The 24,085-nt window shown below is 36.5% G+C and overlaps 1 protein-coding gene and 1 non-coding gene across 2 annotated transcripts; one reads left to right on the forward strand and one right to left on the reverse strand.

Annotated features, from left to right (window-relative positions):
- Positions 1–20,780: 20,780 nt before the first annotated feature.
- Positions 20,781–20,887, reverse strand: LOC113691214 (small nucleolar RNA R71). The gene has a single exon (XR_003448625.1). It is a non-coding gene; the product is annotated as a small nucleolar RNA R71 (small nucleolar RNA).
- A 627-nt stretch (positions 20,888–21,514) lies between these two features.
- LOC140007690 (uncharacterized) lies at positions 21,515–22,599 on the forward strand. Its single transcript, XM_072050729.1, has 2 exons — positions 21,515–22,113; positions 22,239–22,599. The coding sequence occupies exons 1-2, from the start codon at positions 21,515–21,517 to the stop codon at positions 22,597–22,599; spliced, it is 960 nt and encodes a 319-aa protein (XP_071906830.1).
- The last annotated feature ends 1,486 nt before the right edge of the window (positions 22,600–24,085 follow it).

Consider the following 24,085-nt stretch of genomic DNA (forward strand, 5'->3'; position numbering starts at 1 on the left):
TTCCAAGGATTGTCCTTCTAGGCTGACAATTAATAAGGTTGGGTCAATTACATAACTGCCGAAGAAAGTTGACCATTGGTTGAAACATGTAAATCAAAATTGATGATGGATAAGTCTAAAAAAAACCTTCTTCCTTCTTCCAACAGTGGCGTACATTGGCACTAACATCCACGTACACCCCAAAAATTCTGGGACCAGCCCATCTTAAATTATTGTGCTTCCACAAAATTTTGGGACCAATCCTTCCTATGCGATTTGTGTTTTTGTAAAATTACTCACATTTTTGCAGGACGGAGGAGGATTCTGAGGACTAGAGAAAACTGAGATTTCTTTATGGAAAGAAGTTACTATATGTTGTGAATAAGTTTGCATATGGCTTCTCGTCTTCATTGGATTTTTCTCCATTGATCTCTCCATTAGTTTATATCTTAATTACTATAATTTTATAAAATCAACACGGGTTATAATCAGTATACATAAATCAGTCAAGCTTCAATTAGTGTCCTTCCTTATGAAATATTTTTGTCATCAAAATAGGCAAATTAGTTTTTTATTTTGTATATCCAACTAGTTTCATTCGCTTGCAAATGCACGGACAAAATCTTCAAGGCTATAAGAGTATTATAATTTAGGAAATCAAAGTTGAATTGGCAATTGACTGTAGAATGGTGCGTGGATATGCCAATTTTTGCCTTAATGTTTTCCAGTTTGTTAGCGTATTGAATATGTAATAGAGTTATATAGGTGTAATACTGGAATTGTATTTCCTCTTTGTCACAATTTCATTCCTATTTAAATAGAAAATTTACATTTTGCACAAAATAAAAAGGAAATCCGGTGAAAGTAAATCCGACTCACAATTCCCAAGTTATTTAAACTGTTAAATTGGACCTTGACAACTTGTCCACCACCAAAAACGAATAAAACGTACCAAGTCTGTCAGAAGTACTGGCTTTCTTTTGCCTACATGGATGACTTTTATGCAGCTCATAACGCAACATATCCTACAAGCGCTACAACTTTTCACCGAAAGCAATATTGCAGCTTTCTAATTCTGTCGGCATTGGGTCCTTCTGTGTATGACCCTGACATTGCCTCTATTAGATGCAGTTTTTGTTATGTGGCATCATGACTTCACCTTCAATGAAAATCTAATAGCTATCATAGTGTCCTGGTGCTTAGAAATTAAATTCTTTTAGTTCTTTCTGATGTATGTCACACTACCCAAAGAACAAATATAGCCCGAAACTAAAATCCATTCCGAACAAAGTATACGCTGTTTGAGTTGTGCAAACATCTCCAATAAAATTATGTCCAAATTTGATATTGAATTCCATCTTTTTTCTTGATGCTTAAATCACTTGTCTAGATTTATGGTCAGTTATCCTCCATGTTTATTGGCTTTCCATCATTTTCCTTCAACACTTCTTGCCAAACTTTTTGAAAAAAAAAAGATGTATTTGCCCACAAAGTTATTGAATTGGTAATTGTCACCCAACCGTTTGATCTCGATAGTCAAACAAAGTCCAACCCTGCCCCGAAACCAGTTGTTTAACACTATTATGCAATCAGGATTTAACGTACTTCAATTCAATCACAACGTTGGTGTAACGGAGAGAAAATAATTGAAGCACAATCTTTCCATATGTACATTTCCAATATGATAAAAAGAAATGGCCTCCAATATATATGACATGGGTTCTCAATCTAAAAGGTTAAATTACATGCTTGTGTATTGTACCATACATAGACACCCATGTAATTACATCGACCTATATATGCAATTGGAAATACCACCATAGAAAATGTTTAATCAATTAATTTATTTTTTGCAGTAAACACCCCAGCGTATGGTGGCCGCATTAGGCCTTGACTAATCCGAAGTTAATCGCTATTGGACCTCTGTGAAATATAATTGAAATACTTCCATATAAAAACTACCTAATTGAAATGTTTAATCTAATTGAATTACAATCACATATGTTGTCCATCATGTTTATATGTTCATTAACTAACCTAATTGATGGATGTTTCCATTAATAGGCATTCTTTAGTATTTCCATACATGTTTCTATAACCTATATATATATTTGGGGCATTACACATGTTCACTTAAAGAATAAGGTGATTACTGATTATTGGATAACATTAATGCTGACCGACATACAACAATTAATTTGGTAATATTCATACTTATTACAGCTCTGAATGAAAACTGTGATAAAAGCACTCTTTTCGTAGCCACGTACTCAATAAGTATGGTATGACTAAATATTTACCACAACAATTGATTAACTGTAGTAAATACCTGCATGTAACTGCTGCAGTAGTTTCTCTTATCGCTGCTGAGTTTATATGGTGGCTCTTTAGTCATCGGTTTTTGTGTAGGGTTCGGTGATTGTTTTGCTCTCAGATTCTAAAAGTAGCATGCTGCTACGGCTAACTTTCTCTTGCTTTATGAAAAATAGCTATGAGTTTTACATTGAACAAAAAATCAGTTCATGTTGATACAGAATCGGCAAAAGCAGTAAGTTTCGATCCACTGATCCTTTTTTCCCTTTTTTTTTTTTTTTGCAAGTCTCTTTTTATCATTCCAACTATATTACTGTTATCTTTCTAGATTTTGATATTGGCGGACTTACGAGTGTCCTAATCTTTTTTTTTTTTTGACAAAAACAAAGTTCATCAATGAAATGCTGGAAATCGTCCAACATAATTTAATTTAAATTACAAAAATCTACACTAATGGCAGGTTAAATATGCGTTAAAAATAATTGATTGATAATTTAACAGATACAAAAGGTCTAAAAATTTATGACCAGATCTGACAAACACAAGAAATTTTAAGATTGTCCTTTTATAAGATAATTTGCTGCAACTCTTTTCTGTGCATGTTGTAATCACCGGATCTACTAATCAACTATTTTAAACTCTAATAATAAAGATGGGATTTGACAAAATAGACTCAAGATCTAAAAATCATTAAAGATATGATATTTATATCTATAAAAAAAAAAAGAAAAAACTTCACAAAATCTCACTGGGAACTATAGGAAATTCTCATTAGGAATTTTTAGGAGAAATAGGGATTTCTTACTAGGAATTTGTAGGACAAAGAGCGATCTCTAACTAAAACTTCTTAGGAGAGACTTTATTAGCAAAACAAAGTAAAATTAAAATCTATTATTGGTCTGCTTTCCAATGAGCAAGGTCTTCTGACAAGAGAAGAAGAAGTAGAAAAAGTTGGAGAAGAGGAAAGGTAGACAAAGTACAAGTGCCCTGGTCAAATCAAATGGATTTGGAAACCTTTTAATTTGGTAAACATTGTTTCCAGAAACGCTCCATTGAGGGAATGCATCCTTTGATTTTTTTTTTTTTAATATTTATTTCTGAACAGAAGCATTCAGTAAATGTGATTTATAAAGAATGTATTAATTAAAGAGTAAATCTTATATATATTGACAGTGTATACACTATCACCATTTGATTCATGACATGTGTGTAAAAGTTAAATTTCAAATTCAAATTTTGCATGGTTGTTATTCATCCAACGCTAGCAGTATATACACTGTTAGTGTAGGAAAGATTAATCCTTAATTGAATGTGATTTAAAAAAAAAACTTGTACTATTTAGGAACTCTTTTAGAAAAATACCATTATTTGAGAATTTCCTCACCGTTCGTGTGATGTATACTCAAAGGAGGAGTCAGATAGCCTTAGGGGTGGGCAATTACCCCCTACCTCCTCCCTTCTCCCACCTCAAGCTTGAAAGTTTTCAATTTTGCACTGTATTTGTGCCTAAATTTTATGAAAGTCCTCAATTTAGTTACATAATAACGTGCGTGGGGTATACATATAACATTTAGCTGATCCACAGTCAAATTTTACATTTATAATTCCTAAATACCCCACACGCGATTTATCGCAAGTATACGAATCGTGAGCGAGTATAGGGTATTAAGGGTTGATCCCACAGAGAAGATTACAATTACTGGTGATTTTCGAACTCCTTTATTATCTAGACTACCATAAATATAAAAATAATGAAAATTAACACTAGAAACCTCCTAGAGATATGGAATTCCTCACTACTCTTGTAAATAAGATTACCGATTAAGTGAATGTTATTATCTTGACTAGTTATGGCGTAATTTCCTAATGTATGTGAAACCTACTCTCGTAGTGAATCAACTATACTTGTAATTAAGCCATACTTACTCTCGTGGTTATGAAATTAATTACAAGTTCATTTCTTCCATGATATTACATGAAATAAGTCACTTAAATCACATAGGTGCACCTCTACTTTCGTGAGTGAACTCCATATGTTTATCACTTCCTTGAACTAGTGTTAAATTCCAATTCTCCTTACAAATTTAACATATTAGATAATCATAATTAATGGCCAGTTAATTATGATTTTTTTATTCTTTTTTTTTTTTTTTTTTTTTATTGAGAGGAAAATGGATAGCACAAACATACAAATGCTGCATGGAAGCAGCTATTTAACCTGATATCTACGGAAATTTGGAAGACCCAACCTATCAAGAGTGATATCACCTTTTACTAGACGAGGTAATTCATTAAAAGACGTATACGTTATAGATACCCTCGATTCCACCCCAACATTAGACAATCTATCTGCAGGCCTATTTGCTTCACGAAAACAATGTGAAACTACCTTAATAAACCTTCTAGCTTCCAACATTTCTTGTAACTCCCTGCGCATCCTCCAAGGACATCGTGCCTTACCTTGAATAATATAAACCAGCTCTAGAGAATCAGATTCTACATGCAAATTTTGGAAACCCTTATCCAATGCCAACCGAACACCAAAAAGGAGCGCTTTGAATTCCGCATGTAGGCTCGTAAACTCCCCAAAGAAACAGGAGAACCCAAAAAGAAATTCAGCATTACAAGATCGAAGAACGCCTCCTCCTCCGCTCATGCCCGGATTACCCCTTGAACAGCCATTAGAATTAAATTTCACCATTGATTGCACTGGACACCTCCAATGAACTATTCGCACTTGATAACGTCTCACCAATCCAGCTACCGAAGAAAAAAAATCTGGCCAATCTTGATATTGCAAATAAAGCTTCTTAAATTTTAGGTGAAAAAGATCACGCATGTCACCCAAGATTCTCTCACATATGAATGCCACCGGCAAAAGTTGACCCTCAAACATGGTTTTGTTTCGCATTTTCCATAAGTTCCAACATATCAAAGAAGGTAACAATCGGATGAGAAACTGAAGGTAAGGGTTACGAGTAGGTTTCAACCACCAACTAATGACCCTGTGTCTTACTGTGAAAGAAGGATGGAAACCTCCGACCACCACCTCAAAGAAATGCCAGATTTTGCTCGCCACCTCCCCATTACAAAAGATATGGTCAATAGACTCGGAACATGGAGATGAGCAACAAAAGCAGCGAGATGGACCTAGTATCCCAAGATGATGTAGCCTATCCATGACAGGCAACCTGGCTCTAAGCAATCTCATCATGAAGAAAGAAATGTTAACCGGTAAACCCTGAATCCAGACCGATGAGTACAGCCAAGAAATGTTACCACTGCCCTGTACACATTTATAAGCTGTTGATATTGAAAAATCGCCAGAGGTGCTAGGGGCCCAAACCATGCTATCCGGGGATGTGTGACATGGGGGATCAACCTTCAATATACGTCCCACCAACCAAGAGGGTAAGACGTCGTTTAACTTGTGCACATTCCAGCGACCTTGCTCAACGTAGTCATAGACTGCACACTCCTGGAAGGTTTCCACCTGGTGACATAACGGACCTTGCCCCAACCAATTATCATGCCAAAAATTGACCGAGCCATCGGATAATTGCCAAAGAATGTGTTGCTCCGCCTTTCCTTGAATAGCCATCATCCTCTTCCAGGTCCATGAGCTTCCCAACTTAACTTCAGCAAAGCAAGGATGAGTTTTAGAACAATTTTTGCAGTGCATGAACTCAGCCCATAACGACTGTCGCGACCTAAAATGCCACCATAATTTCATAGAAAAAGCCTCGAATACATGCCTTAGCGAACGTAAACCGACACCCCCCCTTTCCTGAGATTTACATAATTGATCCCATTTAATCCAGTGGAATCGCGGCCCATTGTCGGAGACGCCCCAAAGAAAGCCAGCGAATATCTTTTCCAAAAAACCAAACAGAGACTTGGGGGGAGTCGAAGCTGCAAACAAATGAATAGGCATGGAAGACAACACACTCTTAAGCAAAACCAACTTACCACCATACGACAAAAGCTTCCCTTTCCATGATAACACCCTGCCTACAATCGAATCGCAAATTTCCGAGAAATAACATTTCTTTCTCCGTCCAACATATAATGGACAACCCAAGTACTTGACAGGAAACTCGTGAGGTTGAAATCCAGTGATCTCTGCAACCATACCTTTGCGTACCCTAGGGATATTAGAATGCAACAAGAAACAACTCTTTTGTTGATTAACCTTTTGGCCTGATACCGATACATAAGAATGTAGAGCGTTCATGACCAATCGAATTGATCGCTTCAATCCACTAGAAAAAATAATCACATCATCGGCATAGGCCAAATGTGTAATCCTCGGGCAATCTGGAGGGACTTTGAACGGCTTAAAACCCTTGCAAAGAAGCAAGGAATTAAGAAGGCGAGAAAGAATCTCGGCACTAATTACAAAAAGGCCCGGTGAAATAGGATCTCCTTGACGCAATCCCCTGCTGGATTTGAAAAAACCTTGGGGAGCACCATTGATAATTACTGAAAACCAAACATTAGAAATCAACCGCCAAATCATATCGATCCACCTTTCTCCAAACCCAAACCTTCTCAACACCTGAAGCAAGAAAGGCCAAGAGACTCTGTCATAGGCCTTTGCCATATCTAGCTTCAAAACTATATTTCCCCCTCTATTTGGTCTTCGAATATCAGAAATCAGCTCCTGAGCCAACAGAAAGTTATCAAAAATCTGCCTGCCCTTTACAAATCCACTTTGTTGAGGAGAAATAATGCTTGGAAGCACCTTTGCCAAACGAGCAGCCAAGATCTTTGAAATTATTTTATTGACAAAGGTGCAAAGACTAATAGGCCGAAATTGATTGAAATGTTGGGGGGCATTAACCTTGGGGATCAACACGAGCAATGTAGAGGAAATACTCTTCGGCAGTTCATGCCCACAGAAAAAACTCGTCACAGCTTCACATACATCTGTGCCAACCATCTCCCATGCAAAAGTAAAGAAACGACCAGTAAAACCGTCCGGTCCAGCCGCACTATCCCCATCCATCGAAAATACCACAGATCTTATTTCATCATTAGAGGGAAAACGTTCCAATTCAACATTTTGTTCTGCAGAAATTAACTTAGGAACCACTTTCAAAACATTCAATGATCCCATGATAGGCTCCGCGGATAATAATGACTTGAAGTATTTCTCCGCTTCTGCCGAAATGTGGCCTTCGTCTGATATCCACTCCCCCTGGTCGTTCTTAATACGATGTATGATTGATTTAGCTCTCCTCTCCGCCACCACCGAATGGAAATACTGCGAATTTGTGTCTCCATCCTTTAACCATTTAACTCTTGATTTTTGTTTCCAAAACGCTTCCTCCCTGACAAGAGAATTTTTCAAGATTGCCCTTGCTTCTTGCAGAGAAAGCCAGTGTGGTTGAGATGGCTCATTGATAAATGCATTTTCTGCTACCTCTACTGCTTCTTCAGCTTGCTTCACCGCATCAAAAATATTACCAAACACCTCACGAGACCAAAGTTGGACGGCTCGCTTAACAGAGCGTAACTTTGCAGCCAGCCGTTGTAGTGGTTTCCCAGAGCATGGGACTGCCCAACTTGACCTAATAACATCCAAGAATTCTGGCCTCGACATCCAAATGTTCAAAAATCGAAATGGTTTAGGCTTGTTGTCCAGTCTAGTTGAAGTCGAAATTAAAAGCGGGGAATGGTCCGAAGGTTCCCTTGCCAGATGTTGCACCATAAAAGAAACTCCCAAGGAAGAAATCGACTGATTCACAAGCACTCTGTCCAGACGCTTCCAAATACGAGCCAAACCACCCCTATTGTTACACCATGTAAAAGGCGACCCCGAAAAACCAGCATCAGAAACACCCGCCAGAGACATAAATGTTCTCAACTCCATCCCTTCATCCACTCGAAAAGGCAAACCGCCCCTCTTCTCATTAGTAGTAACAATAGCGTTGAAGTCCCCCATCACCATCCACGGGCAATCTGAAGGATTTTCAGCTAACAAATTGGTCCAAAGCAATGTACGCTCTTGCGCGATGGTCTTTGCATGAACAAAAGAGACATAAACTGGACTTGGTAAAAGTTGAGATGTAACTTTAAGAGATAAATGTTGAGCTGATTCTCCAACACGATCACAAGTAAAAGATTTCTGGAAGAAAACCCAAATAGAACCGTGACTATAGACAAGCCAACAATCCATTTTGAGACGAGCTCCAATCAAATGTATGTCACACGGTGAAGTCTTAGGCTCACAAATAGCCAGTAAAGGAATAGAAAACTCATCAATCATCCGCTTCAATCTTCGAAAATTTGGAGTACGCGAAATACCCCGAATATTCCAAAATAAAAAATTAATCATGAGACAAAGCAGAAAAAGAGTTTGAAGATACCTTTGCCTTAGAGCGTAAAGACCGATTACTCGTGGGAAGGGTTCGAGAGCTCTTCGGTTTTGCCTTATTAACCAAATTAATCCCCTTCCCGCCATTAACCTTGTGTTGAGCTTGTTGAATGATGGGATCAAGATTAAAAATATCAATAACCAAGGATTCGGATTCACCATGTTGCCCGGATAACATCCCTCTCGGTGATAATCTCCCAGGTCTATGTTCTGCGTTGGAGATCTCCGCCTCTGCAAGTTGGAGCTCGGCATCTGATATTTCCTCTCTCGAATCAGACAAAGCCTCTTCTAGTTCTACAATGCCCGCATCAACCTGGACAGAAATATTGTCAAGAGTGATAGCGGTTTGATGCTTTGAAGGAGATGTGTGCTTTGTTTCACCCCTTGGCTGAAGTGAAGACAGAAATGGGCTGTCACCAACTTTAGCAAGAGTTGGCTTTTGTTTTTGCGATGACCCAGCAGTAGTTTGTTGTTGCAATAAATCAGAAATCCCATCTTGAATTTCTTCCCCTTGAGAAAGCTTGGCAGAAGTTGAAGAATGTACATTGTCTCGTGTTTGTCGGCCACCGAAATCAGTAAAGAGATTTTGCAGTTTCGTGTTTTCGGCTCCGTGATAATGTTCAACGCATAAAGTTTGTTCCATAATGGATTGAGGCCCCTCAATGTCATGGTCATGAGTATTGTCGACACTATCAATTTGCATAGGATAAGTTTCAGACATTTGCTTTCTTTCAACAATTTGTTGCTGTAATTCTCCCAAAGTATTCTCCACTGCCATTTGTTCCTGGGACCCTTCATTATCATGATGTTGTACAATGTGCTTCATGCCATCATCCAAAATGGGTTGTCCAGCAGAATCCAAAGCTACTTTTTGTTGTCCCACATCAGTAACTCCATTCTCTGCCGTAACCGTTGCCGCAACAGAGACAAGTTGAACAGATAGAGAAACCGCTGCTGTGTTTTCTTCATTGTCATCCACACCTGCTAATGTCAAATTCTCAGAATCTTTCTCATTAGTAATTGTATTGTGCTCAGGTGAAATATGTGCACGATCTACCATAAGATCATTGTTCCCATCAGTATCCATTATTTTCCTTTCGTCGTCGAACTGGACAGACCTCACATTCTTCACCCTTGCATCTGTTGATGTCCCTTCATCCTCAATCATACCAGGAAATGGCACTTCATCGGAAACTTTCCCATTAGAAAGAGTCTTACGCATTTGTTTGGTTACTAGCATGGAATCATGTTGACTTTGTAAATGTAAACCATGTTGCAGCCGCTTGGATTGAGTATATTCCACCTCAGTCGAATTCTTTTTGCAGTCCACAGACAAATGACCCAATCTCCAGCAACAAGAACAGTACGGTGGCAAATTCTCTGGTACTATCTTTTGCCAAAAACCTGATTCTCCTTCAACAGCTACCCAGATCCTTGGTACAACTTGTTTCAATACATCAATCTCCACACATACCCTGGCCACACTAGGTCTTGTCCCAGCAGCCGTTGCCGAATCCAAGAACAAAGGTCTTCCTACTGGAGAAATTATGGAGAACAAAGAATGTTTATCAAAATAATGGATAGGTAAATTAGGAAGACCTACCCAAACTGGAACCAAAGATGATTCTTTATGCACATGAAACTCCCTGGTCCATCGGAATACACGCATCGGATATTTGCCCAATTGCCAAATCCCTCTCGTCCAAATCCTGTTGAAATCTGATTCAGCTGAACACTTAATCAAAACATGTCTATAATCCATCAATCCAATGGAAACTTGATCTTTCAGATTTAGTGAAGAGAAGAACTTTCGAGTCTCCTCCAATGACGGTCTTCCATGAGAAAATTTTCCAACCAAAGCCCATCTAAATGGTGCCGCAAGTTTATCCGCATCTTCTCTGGAAAATATAACCGCAGCTTCACCCTTGTAAATAGACGCTTGCCGAATTTGGATAGGTGATATAGAAGGCTGTGAGAAAAGTTGGGAAAAAGATTTTTTTTCTATAGGAGACCTTTGCCCCTCAGCCGAAGGCTGAAGGGCAGCCATTCAAGCTAAATGAATTCACGGAGAGAACCAAACTTTTTAGAAAGAAGGTTTTTAGAGAGAAGGCGGAGAAAACTCGGTTTTTTTAAAATTATGAATTCACCAGTTAATTATGATTAGAATATCAAATGTGATAAATGATAGAGCAATTATCGGACACATTTTGCATTGTTATTCTATCCTAATTTGGCCACTTACTATGCTAAGTATTGAGTTTTTGCTCATATTTGATATTTGTGTGAATTGTAGGAGATTGGTGTCAAAAGTGCTCTTCTAAGGCAAATTTTCAGAAGACTCTTTATTTCATGACGTGCCCACGTCAGAAACTGAAGAGAAACACCTAAAAAACGGATTCTACGGGATTGGTAGCAAAAGTGGACAATTGGGAAATCAAAAGGCTCGTGGGCCGCAGAGGTGTAGAGGATAAAAGCTCTAATCCTACAAAGATTTAAGGATTTTGAAGCTTACCTTTCTTTTCGGTGGTTATTGTGCGGGAATTGGCTAAAAAGCCAGAATCACGTGTAATCAAGAGATGAGCTTTTGCTTTTATTCTGGACACGTTTCCTTTCTTTTCGCCGGCCCATAGAAACAAAGCCAGAATCACATGTGATAGATTAGATTAGCTTATTTCTTCGGAGAGAACGATTGACGTTTTTGGCTTTTGCTTTTGTACGAATTTCGTAAGACATTTGTTTTATTCTTTTTCTTCTCCGGACAGACACGAAACAAGAGAAGGAACTTAAAGACTTTTTCTTTTGCTTTCTGCGTTATTTTATCTTTCCCAAATTCTTTGGCAATTGTGTGGATGGAATCAATCAAACCATGTTAGATTGATACGATGAGAAGCAGCTAGTTTTCTCCTCTACCCAAAGGTCGATGCGAAGGCGTGGTCTATAATATCTGTGAGATCTAATTGAATTTTCATTATTTCTTCCAATTCATTACTATTCGAGCGTTTTCGGGATTAATTGTTCATAGGTATTTTATTAATTGAGTATCAACGGCCAGATATGTAATTTAATCTAATAGACTACTATCACGTTAATTAAATTGAATCCGTAATTGTTCGTTTAGTTGACACCTAGTGACAACCACCATAATTGGCTTTGTGTTGGGGAAACGTAAGATCTAGTTTAAATAAACTCTCGTAGCGTGTTTATTGGTTAGGGTTGGGTTCTTCTAACTTTAATGCAACTGGGTAATTAAATTCCTATGGTCGTACCTAGGGTTGTTTTCTGGTTAGAGAAGCAGTCAACGGTCGTACCTTGGCTGTCGAAAAAGTAAGAAAGAATTAGTTGTCAGAGCTTGTTGATGGCTATTACCAACCTAGCGACGAATCAATAAAATATCTTTGCATCGATGATCATTTAATTGAACCGTGCCTGAAAAGTTGATCCTTTGGGTAGAATTTTATTAATTGCTATTTTTAGTAAATAGTACTTGTTGAGTTAGTTTTTGAATTTTGTTTGTTTTATTTTCATCTTCATTCCCTTAAATATCCCCCAATTTTGTTCTATTGATCTGGAAGAAACAAATTATCCCCAATCCCTATGGATTCGACACTACTCACCGCTATATACAAAATTTATAATTTTCTTGAGTAGATAATTATTATTGCACAAGCTCGACACCTGTCAATTTTTGGCGCTGTTGCCGGGAATTGATGTCTGATTAATTTGTTTCTTTTTGAATTCATCTTATTTTGATTTTTTTTTATTTTTCTCTTATTTTTTTATATGTAGTTTATGACTGCTAACATTCCGTATTTTGGTGATAGATTGGATTTTATTTCTAGAAGGGATTATGAGACTCGTGTTTTTTCTAATGATCAATGGGCTGTTGCAAATTGTGGAACTTATTTTGCCTCAAATCATTCAACCGATATATACCCTGCATTTCAAGATGATCTAAGTGCTCTAATAGATACTTTTGAAAATTTTTCTTCTCAATATCAAACGTGATATGACCCTTATTCAAACGGGTATGATCAAAGATGGTAGGATGATTCCAATTTTAATTATGCGACCAAGCCAATGGATTTTCAACAACAAAAGTCTCAAGAAACGTCATCTACGTTAGGTATGTCTCTTGAAGAAATAATTGAATCACTAGCTAATAACACATATCTATTTCAACAGGAGACACAAAGGATGATTAAAGAGATGGAAGAAGGAAGGCGTGAATTGGCATCTACAATTAGTGAATTGATTTCTCCAATTTATGAAGAATTGCCCTCACAAACCATCAATGATCTTAAAGAAGATGAGAATACAATTATCCTAACAAATGACATAAAAATGCAAGAGTCTCAAGAAGAAGAATCTAAAGATGCAGTTGAAAAGGGAATTGAAGTGCAAGAAATGAGACCCCAATATCAAATGGGTCAAGTGAATGAATCCAGTGAACAATCTCCAAATGCGGTGACATCTCTTCCATTCCTTAATCAATATTCTTCTGATTTTTATTATTTAATTCCTATTGGTGAGATTGAATTTATTATGCCAGACGATTTTGAGTCACGATGGCAAAATATCACAAATCAATAAGTGCTCGTGATGGAGGAGTGAATGAAGAATTAAGATTCTTGTTGACTTGTTTGATGCCATCTACTAATCCATGGAAAATCGTAACTCGTGTGCTCAAGAATTACTTTATTTACGAGGGATACCAGGATTACATAGAAAATGAAACACTGAAACGAGCTACACGGTTTTATCCTCCGTGAATAAACAGAGCAATGTCTAGCCAAAGACGTTAAAAAAAGGCACTACTTGGAAGGCAATCCAAGAATTTAGTTGTGTTTTATTTCATATTTGTATTCAAGATTAGTGGGTTTAAGTTTCTATTGACAAACAACCTGTATTGTAGGTCATGGGTATTTCTGTGTAGTTTTATTCTGGGTTGGGAGCAAAAAAATTCGTGGGCAGAAAACTTCATGTTACAAGGCGTACCCGCGTTGTATTCATCGTACATGGGCATTTGTAAAATTCGATGGACAGAGGACTTCCACCTGCAAAGCGTGCCCACGCCACACAACAGATCGTGTCGGGCATATTATAGGCGGACGACCTCACCTTCAAAGACGTGCCCACGCCTTCTAACCTTTGCGACAATGAAAGTCGAACGCGACCAGAACCATCTCTAACCCCACTTTTCTACTTTCCTCTTTTCTTGTTTTGTCTGGTCTTTTCAATATTCTTTGTTTTAGTTTCTATTTTTCACTTTCCATTGTTTTGTCTTAATTTCAATTTCTACCTTTTCCATTTTCTTGTTCATCCGCTGCCGCTACTGCTGATTCACAAGTCGTCGCCATCGCTAATTCGCGGCCTTTGCAGTCCCCCCATCCCTGTAGCTATTGTTGTTTGCCGTCGCTGAAGTTACCCTCCAGCCATCTGCTGCCCGGAGTCGCAATTTCACTTCGTATCTATTGCCATCTTGCAGCGCTACAGGTTTTCGCCCGTATTCAGACGGAGAATCAGGCAATTTTCTTTGCTCATATTGGATTTCAACCGCCTCATCCTCCTCCCCCTTAGTATCTCGCTGCACCCTCTCAATAGACAGGGAAGTTTCGCCCCCTTTCTCCTTACAATCTATTTCTCTTTACTACATAGAGAATAATGTAGATTTTAGATGTGGGGGAGATGGTTTTTATTATTTCCTTTTGTGCCAAAAAAAAGAGGAAAAAATGAAACAAACAAAGAAAAAAAAAGGGTGTAGTTAGTTGACTTTTTTTTATTTTTTTTATTTCTACATTTGTTAGCGGCTAGAGCATGTTGCTATGATGGATTGCACAATCAAGGTGCACGTGTATGTGGTTATATATGCTAGCTATGCATTTTGTTTTTCCTAGGTAACATCGTTGAATGTTGAACATGCTGGACTTGACCCATTCTTGAAACTTTTGGGAGCTTTTGAGCCATGCACGAGCACATTATTCTTGTTTGCTTCGTTTGTGTTGTTGAGTGGGTATCACACATAGTATTGGCATTCTAGAACTTGCTATTTTATACATGTTGAGACCACATTCTGTTGAACTGGATGCATTTGAAATGATAAGGGCATTTAGGATTTAACCTTCTTTAGTTTTCTACAAATCATGCCTTTGTTTTGTCTCCCAATAGTGAACCAATTTGAGTTTTTTATCCTTTTCCTTTGTTTGTTAGCCGTGTTTGATAACCCAGAACCTTTTTAGACTTGTTTAATCTTGTTTCATTAAGAGATGTCTAAATTTTATTATTTGTGCAAGGCAAATAAATCTAGGGTCGCAAGTATTGTTAGAATAGAAGTGGTATGATGCTGGTTCTGTGCATCTGAGATCGAAAGAAAAAAAAAAAAAGAGGAAAAAAAAGAAAAAAGAAGAAGAAGAAGAAAGGAAAAAGGGGGAGATATTGTCAATAAGTTGGGGAACAGAAGACTCTGGTTTATAGGGCGTGCCTACGCCTTGCAAGACGTTTTTCTTTTTCAAAAAAAAAAAATATATATATCGACACTTGCACAGTAGGTATTACAAATGAAAATGCCTTGCTTGTGGAATTTCTCCGGTGAAGCATTGTGGTTATGTAGTGGATATCGGACATTCTCTTGACACATTACACTCTGTCTTTACCTTCTTATCCCACCTTTTACCTAAGCTCCATTACAACCCTATTAAAGTCCATTTGAGTTTTGTATTGAGTTCACTTTTCAGTGGTGGAGATGTGATAAATGTGCAAACCTATGGTAATTCCATTTCGTGATGTTGATTTGATCGTTCCTAGTATTTATACATTTTCATGAAGGTGACGTGTATTACAGTTCATATTCTTTGGATAACCACCTGTTTGGTATGTTCTAATTTTGGCGATATTGTCCGAAATGCGGGATGTTTGTGTTAGTATAGATGACTATGAAACCCTTGCTATCTTGATTGTGCTTCTGAGTTTCGAAATGCTTGAGGGCAAGTATTGTCTAGGTGTGGGGGGATTTGATAGAGCAATTATCGGCACATTTTGCACTATTATTCTATCCTAATTTTGGCTACTTACTGTGCTAAGTATTGAGTTTTTGCTCATATTTGATATTTGTGTGAATTGTAGGAGGTTAGCGTCAAAAGTGCTCTCCTGAAGCAAATTTCTAGAAGACTCTTTATTTCATGATGTGCCCACGTCAGAAACTGAAGAGAGACATCTAAAAGACGGACCCCGCGAGATTGGTAGCAAAAGTGGTCAATTGGGAAATCAAAAGGCTCGTGGGCCGCAAAGGTGTAGAGGATAAAAACTCTAATCCTACAAAGCTTTAAGGACTTTGAAGCTTACCTTTTTTTTCAGCAGTTATTGTGAGGGACTTGGCTAACAAGCCAGAATCACGTGTAATCAAGAGATGAGCTTTTGCTTTTGTTCTGGAGACGTTTTCTTTCTTTTCGACGGCCAATAGAAACAAAGCCAGAATCACGTGTGATAGATTAGATTAGCTTTATTTCTTCGAACAGAACGATTAACATTTTTGGCTTTTGCTTTTGTATGAATTTCGTAAGACTTTTGTTTTATTCCTTTTCTTCTCCGGAAAGACACGAAACAAGAGAAGGGACTTAAAGACTTTTTCTTTTGTTTTCTGCGTTACTTCATCTTCCCCAAATTCTTTGGCAATTGTGTAGATGGAATCAATCAAACCACGCGAGATTGATACGATGAGGAGCGGCTAGTTTTCTCTTCTACCCAAAAGTTGACACAAAAGCGCGATCCATAATATATGTGAGATCTAATCAAATTTTCATTATTTCTTCTAATTCGTTACTATTCGAGCGTTTCCTGAATTAATTGTTCATGGGTATTTTATTAATTGAGTATCAACGGCCAGATATTTAATTTAATCAATAGCTTACTGTCATGTTAATTAAATTGAATCCGTAATTGTTCGTTTAGTTGACACCTAGTGACAACCACCATAATTGATTTTGTGTTGAGGAAACGTAAGATCTAGTTTAAATAAACCCTCGTAGCGTGTTTATTAGTTAGAGTTGGGTTTTTCTAGTTTTAATGCAATTGGATAATTAAATTCCTACGATCGTACCTAGAGTTGTTTTCTAGTTAGAGAAGCAGTCAACGGTCGTACCTTGACTGTCGAAAAAGTAAGAAAGAATTGGCTGTCAGAGTTTGTTGATAGCTAGAACCAACCTAGTGACGAATGAATGAAATATCTTTGCATCGATGATCATTTAATTGGACCGTGCCTGAAATATTGATCATTTGGGTAGAATTTTATTAATTGCTATTTTTAGTAAATTGTACTTGTTGATTTAGCTTTTGAATTTTGTTTGTTTTATTTTCATTTTCATTCCCGTAAATGTCCCCCAATTTTGTTCTATTGATCTGGAAGAAATAAATTATCCCCAGTCCCTGTGGATTTGACCCTACTCACTGTTATATACAAAATTTATAATTTTCTTAAGTAGATAATTATTATTGCACAGGCTCGACACCTGTCAATAAATAACTTACTCAAAATAATATCACCAAATAACCAAATAAACATCACTAACTAAATATAGAAAATTCATCCATACTCTAGACATTAACTTTAGAAATATATAATAAACATAAAATTCAAAACTTGTATATTAACCATACTTAAAAATCCAATACAAAAGATAAAGAGTTGGAGAAGAGATAATCCATGTCACTTGAATTTCAACTCTTCCTTCTTCATCTCCATCTTCATTCTAATCTAGCTAATATACAAGAAAAATGAACTAATTAGCTAAACTATCCTACACTAAGGAAATGGAAGAACTACATTTCTACACTTTTCAAGCTTTCTCCTGTATGATCTCTTCCTTTCAATCTTGCAAGTTTTGGCTATATAAAGATGAAAGTGGTCAAAAAATGAGCCCTACACTTTTTCCCTTACAGCTGGTGATGTTTGTCACATGTCTAGCATTACATGTAACTTATTGAAGGTGAAATTAAGTTGTCAGCGTAAATTTTATGTGAAATCAAGTTGTCTAGCATTACATGCCTATATTTTACATGTTTATAAGATTTCTCATCCTTATTTAATTTTACAAGTAAGTGATTGATCTAGTCAATAAAAAGCCATACTCTTCTTTTAATTAGTCTTATACATTTTTAATGAGGGAATATCTAGTGATTGTTGCAAAAAAATAAATAATAATAAAAATAATAAAAATAAAATAAAATAATAATAATAATAGTATTTATTCTACTCCAATAATTCTTGTGCTGAGTAACCGGGAATTGACATCTAAAAAAGTTGATTTTCGCGTCAAAAGGTATTTGAGTTAAGAGTATGCATAGTAACTTGAATAAGTAAAATGTTGAGTAACCGGAGATCTTCACCTAAAAGTGTTGATTTTCGCATAAAAAGGCTTTTTCACTATTTAAGTAAATTGAAGTGTGAATAACTCCCTCTTAGTTGTTAAATTTTGAGAAAAGATGGTTAGAGGATGAGGAAGGTTATAAATTGACTATGTGAATTGTTTATTAGTGAAATTAGGTTAGGATGAAAAATTAAGTTGAATTTATTAAAATTAGGGTATATTTATTTTTTTTAACTTGATATTATGAGTATTTAGTGCAATCTGAATAAAGGCATAATGATTGGTTTCCAAGTTTTGAAAAATTAAATTTGACAAAACTCTTGAATCATTGAAATTGATTATGTGTGAATTGCTTAAGGACAAGCAATGATTCAAGTATGGGGGAATTTGATAAGTGACTATTTAACATACATTTTGTACAAGTTTGGCATGAACTTTTGTTATGTTTTGAGAGGATTAAATCCATATTTGAACTCTTTTTTGTGTTAATTGCTTAAGTGTTGTTTGAATAATCAAACTTGCTAAATAAGTAGATTAATGCTTTAATATGTGATATTTTGAAATGTGAACTTCATGTACAAGATAAAGAAAGAGCAAGGATCATTTGGAGGAAAAAGTACAAAAGAAACTAGGAGCAGAAATGAAGAAAAAATGATGGAATTGAAAATCTGGAAATTGATCACACGAATCTGAGCTCGGATCTATGTGCAACAAGGAGAGATCCGAACCCTCGTCTATACTTATGGAGCAATGGATCCGAGGTCAGTCGATCCGAGCTCAGATCCACATGAATAAGGCCTCGGATCAGCCTTGATCCGAGTTCGGATCCAACTGCAGCCCTCGGATTCAGGGCTCGGATCCGCTTCTCTCCTCTGCAAGTGGTACAGCCAGTTTTCTTACTTTTCACACTACTTTTCAGTTATTTTTGGTGAGAGAATTTAGTGGCACATGCTTCTGAAACAAAAAGAAGAACAATATGATTTATTGTCAAGTAAAAACAACATTTCTTTTGACTTTATTAACAAATTTGAGACTTTGGAATCATGAGGGAAGAAAAAGAGAACTTTCCACCAGTTTTTATGCAGAACAAGAGGGAGAAGTCAAGGAATATACGTAGCTAGTTTTTTTCTTGTAACATTTTTCTCTCTAGCTAAGAAGTTCTTGAAGGAGCTCTTGGAGACTTCATCTTGTAATCATCTAGTGCAAGTCATAGCGAAAATTGGAGGGCTGCACCACTAACTTGGCTAAACTTTTCTGTATCCTCCTTGTACTTGTAACTTGTGATGCTTTCCATTAATGAACTTATGAATTTGATTGTTGTATCATTTATGAGTAGCTAAATTTCTATATCTAGGGAATAGATGAAACTTAGAGCCAAGTGATATGAATTGAATGTGATTTACACTTGTCGTATCTTGTATTAACTTGTCTATTTGTGCTTGCTTGATTACTTGTTGTTGTTTGATCACCAATAGCCGGTTTATAGTTGTATTACTCATTGAAAAATGGTAAAAACAATAGAATAACATGAGTAGATCTTGAGTTGTAAGTTCATGAGAATAGACATATATTCAAGTGAATGAAATCTGCATTTCATGCATGAACAAGAATAGAGTTAGTTATTTACCAAGAGATTAGGAAAAACTAAACTGTTCAAAGACCATTATTATCATGAGAATGAGATTTTGGTAATTTTGGAAATGAATCCCTAGATAAATAAGAGTAGTAACAAGTGTTAAATTCATTCATTTGGATCTTTTGTGCCATAAGTGGAATCTACATCCTTAGATTCAGTTCTTTAGTAAAATTTCTCCATTTGTATCTTGCATTTAGTATATCAGATTTGTAGACAATAGCAATATAATTTTTCTGCTCAATCTCATTATAAGTCTAAATAATAGAGAAAATAAGGACCTAGTACTTGTAGATATTGCTTCTCGTGGGATTGACTCGATACATGCCCTATATTATTTGATTGACCTGTATACTTGCAGACAACAAGTATAAAATCGGATTTAAACTTGCACTTACATTAAAGACCAGTCAAGTTTTTGGCGCCACTGCCGTGGAGCGGCAATATTAGAGACTAATCATCTCTATCAATTTAGACAGCCTTATTTTTATTAGTTGAGTTGTTTATAGTTAATTTTGCATTTTTATCAATCTTTGACAATTGAAGCTGCATAATCTCTCTTATTTTTTGTTTGTAGTGTATGCACTAGGCATCTTGGAAAGTTACACCTTTTGATCCAAAAATTGAGCGGACACTTCATAGACAAAGGAGACATATACCATAGCAAGAGGAATAAGAGGTTTGGCAACCGATAGAGGAAATCTTAATAGAGCTATCATTTGAAGCAGAGATGACCGAAAACGAAGCAAATAGGCGAGCTCTACGAGATTTTGGTCTACTGGGAACACAAGGATCTCAAACAAGTATAGTAAAACCAATGGTAAATGCTAACAATTTTGAGATTAAACCATTACTTATTCAAATGGTTTAACAATCTCAATATGGAAGTAATGCTACTGAAAATCCAAATTCTCATTTGTCAACATTTCTTGAAATTTGTGATACTATAAAGCTTAATGGTGTGAGTGATGATGCAATTAAGCTTTGATTGTTTCCATTTTCACTAAGGGACAAGGCCAAGGTTTAGTTACAATCTCATCCACCAAACACTTTTACTACTTGGGCTGAATTAGCTAAGGCTTTTCTTAACAAATTCTTTCCACCTAGAAAAATTGCTAAACTTAGAATGGATATAACTAGTTTCTCTCAATATGAAGGAGAAACATTGTACGAAACTTGGAAGCGCTATCGGGAGTTACAATGAAGATGTCCTCATCATGGTCTCCCCGATTGATTAATAATTCAAATATTTTGCAATGGTCTCACCTATTCGACAAAGACGCATGTAGATGCAGCAGCAGGAGAAGCGTTGATGGGAAAGTCAGCTGAGGAAACTCAACAATTGATTGAAAAAATGGCTGCTAATAATTATAAATGGGCTAACGAAAGAGGTAATACAAGGAGAACCGCAGGTATGCTTGAAGTAGATATTTTGAATATGTTGAGTGCAAAGATGGATACTGTAGTTAAGATACTTAATAAGCAAGTTGGTTCTAGTTCTAATCAAGGAGTAATTGTTGCGTGTTGTACTAACTATGGAGGAAAACATGATAATTCTATGTGTTCTAGCAATAAACAGGTTCAATATCTCAACAATTACAACCGTCCACCCCAAAACAATTCATACTCCAATACTTATAATTCAGGGTGGCGTAATCATCCAAACTTTGGATGGAAGGATCAAGGGAACCAACAGAGACCAATGAATTCACCGGATTTTCAATCGAAACAACCACTTCCGGAGTCTAAACCAACTTGGAAATTGGCAATTGAGAAACTAGCAAATGTATCAAATGATAAAATTGAAAAACTAACTAGTGCCACTACCAAAGGTTTGAAAGAATTGAGGGAATGATAGACCAACTCACTAATATATATAGAAATGTCGAGGTCCAATTAGGCCAAATAACTAATGTGGTCAACAATCGGAACCAAGAGGATTTACCTAGTAAGACTGAGATAAATCCAAGAGAGCATGTGAACACCATAACCCTCCGTAGTGGTAAGGAAGTGAGTGAGCCACTTGTGATTGAAAGTGTGAGAGAACATGGAAGCAGAGAAAACAAACAGTCAAGTGAGTTAGGAGAGGATAGCAAGAAAATTAAAGAGAAAGACAAGGTGGAGGAAAACAAGCCACAGATTGTAGAGACAACAGCAATTCCTCCACCAGTGCCATTTTCACAAAGATTGAAGCTTTCGAGAAGTGACAAAGAATTTGAGAAGTTTGTCAATATTTTCAAACAATTACATATTAATATTCCTTTTGTTGATGTTATTTTACAGATTCCTTCGTACGTAAAATATCTGAAGAAGATAATGACTAAGAAAAGGAGATTGAAAGATAGCGAGACTATTGCATTAACGGAGGAATGTAGTACCATCATACAAAATAAATTGCCACCAAAGTTGAAAGATTCAGGGAGTTTCACAGTTCCTTGCACTTTAGTAATGTAGAATTTTCTAAAGCACTATATGACTTGGATGCTAGTGTTTTATTGATTCCTTTAACTATAACTAGGCAATTGGGGTTGAAAGAGTTGAAGTGTACTAACATTTCTTTGTAATTGGCTAATAGGCCTATTAGACATCCAATGGGTATATTGGAGAATTTGCTTATTAAAGTGCAGAAATTCATCATTCCCGTTGATTTTATTGTTTTAGATATGGAGGAGGATGTTAATATACTTATTATTCTTGGTAGACCATTTCTGGTCACTGCAGGTACTATAATAGATGTTAAACCTAGAAAGTTCAAGTTCGAAATCGATGAAGAGGAAGTGAAGTTTGATTTGAGTAAAGTAGAGAAGTATCCCGCTTTTACCGATCATGTTTATTCTGTTGATATATGTGATAAACTGACACTAGAGATGAGTCAAGTTAATCTTGACGATGATCCTCTTGAACTTTGTCTTAATGGTATAGGCTTGCAAGAGTAACAAGTTGAAGAAATGACTAAATATTTGCAGATACAAGTTCCTTACAGAAGGGGCAATGAGTATGAGGAGTTAGGGTTGAGCAAAGGGTTACCCCTATCATCGTGTGAGCAAGTTCCACGGCTTGAATTGAAGCCACTTTCTAAACACCTCAAATATGCATTTTTTGGAGAAAGAAAGACATTGTCGGTGATTGTCAATGCCGCACTTAATGAGGAACAACTTGGCAATCTCTTACGTGTTTTGATGAAACATTTAAAGGCTATAGGATGGACAATTTCTCATATCAAAGGAATTAGTCCAACTATTTGTGTGCACAGAATTTTGTTGGAAGAAAACTCTAAACCGGTAGTTGAGACTCAAAGAAGGTTAAATCCAAACATGAAAAAAGTGGTAAGAGTAGAAATTCTTAAATGGCTGGATGCAGGATACAATCAAATCGTCATTGCACCGGAAGATCAAGAAAAAACCACATTTACCTATCCCTAAGGCACTTTTGCATTTCGAAAAATGCCTTTTGAACTGTGCAATGCGTCGGCCACTTTCCAACATTGCATGATGGCAATTTTCTCCGACTTTAATGAAAAAATCATGGAAATCTTCATGGATTACTTTTCTGTATTTGGATCTAATTATGATCAATACCTTAACAATTTATATCTAATTTTGTAGAGATGTGAAGAAACAAATCTTGTACTTAATTGGAAAAAATGTCATTTCATGGTTTGCGAGGATATTGTTCTAGGCCATAAAATCTCTTCAAAAGATATTGAGATAGATCAAGCCAAAATAGAAGTAATTGAGAGAATGCCTGCACCTACCAATGTGAAGGGCATTCGAACCTTTTTTGGACACGTGAGATTCTATTGGCGGTTTATTAAGGATTTCTCCAAAATTGCTAAACTTTTATGCGAATTACTTGCAAAAGATGTTCCTTTTCACTTTAATAAGGACTGCTTACTTGCTTTTAATAGGTTGAAAAAGGAATTTGTCTCAGCACCCATAATAACATCACCGAATTGGAGCTTACGATTCGAATTGATGTGTAATGCTAGTGATTTTGCGATGGGAGCTGTTCTTGGGCAGAAGCATGATAAGCGAATTCATGTCATTTACTATGCAAGTAAAATGCTAAATGAAACTCAAATCAATTATGCAACAACAGATAAGGAGTTGCTAGCAGTGATATTTGCATTGGATAAGTTTAGATCTTACTTAGTGGGATCTAAAGTCATCATTTACACAGATCATGCGGCACTTAAATACCTATTAAATAAGAAAGATGCAAAACCTCGACTAGTTCGGTGGATCTTATTATTGCAGGAATTTGATTTGGAGATCAAAGATAAAAAGGGATCCGAGAACTTAGTCGCATATCATCTTTCTATACTAGGGAATAGGCCTCAAGAAGACCATCTCCTCATTAAAGAAGAATTTCTAGATGAGTTCTTAATGGCTATTCAAAAGTCATCATGGTATGCCGACTTAG

Source organism: Coffea arabica, chromosome 5c, assembly GCF_036785885.1.
Source record: "Coffea arabica cultivar ET-39 chromosome 5c, Coffea Arabica ET-39 HiFi, whole genome shotgun sequence".
Classification (NCBI taxonomy): Eukaryota; Viridiplantae; Streptophyta; class Magnoliopsida; order Gentianales; family Rubiaceae; genus Coffea; species Coffea arabica.

Coding starts and splice junctions, on each gene's coding strand:
- LOC140007690 (XM_072050729.1), top strand. CDS start 21,515: ATGATAGACCAACTCACTAATATATATAGAAATGTCGAGGTCCAATTA. Junction 22,114..22,238: donor GTTCCTTGCACTTTAGTAAT/GTAGAATTTTCT, acceptor ATTGGCTAATAG/GCCTATTAGACATCCAATGG.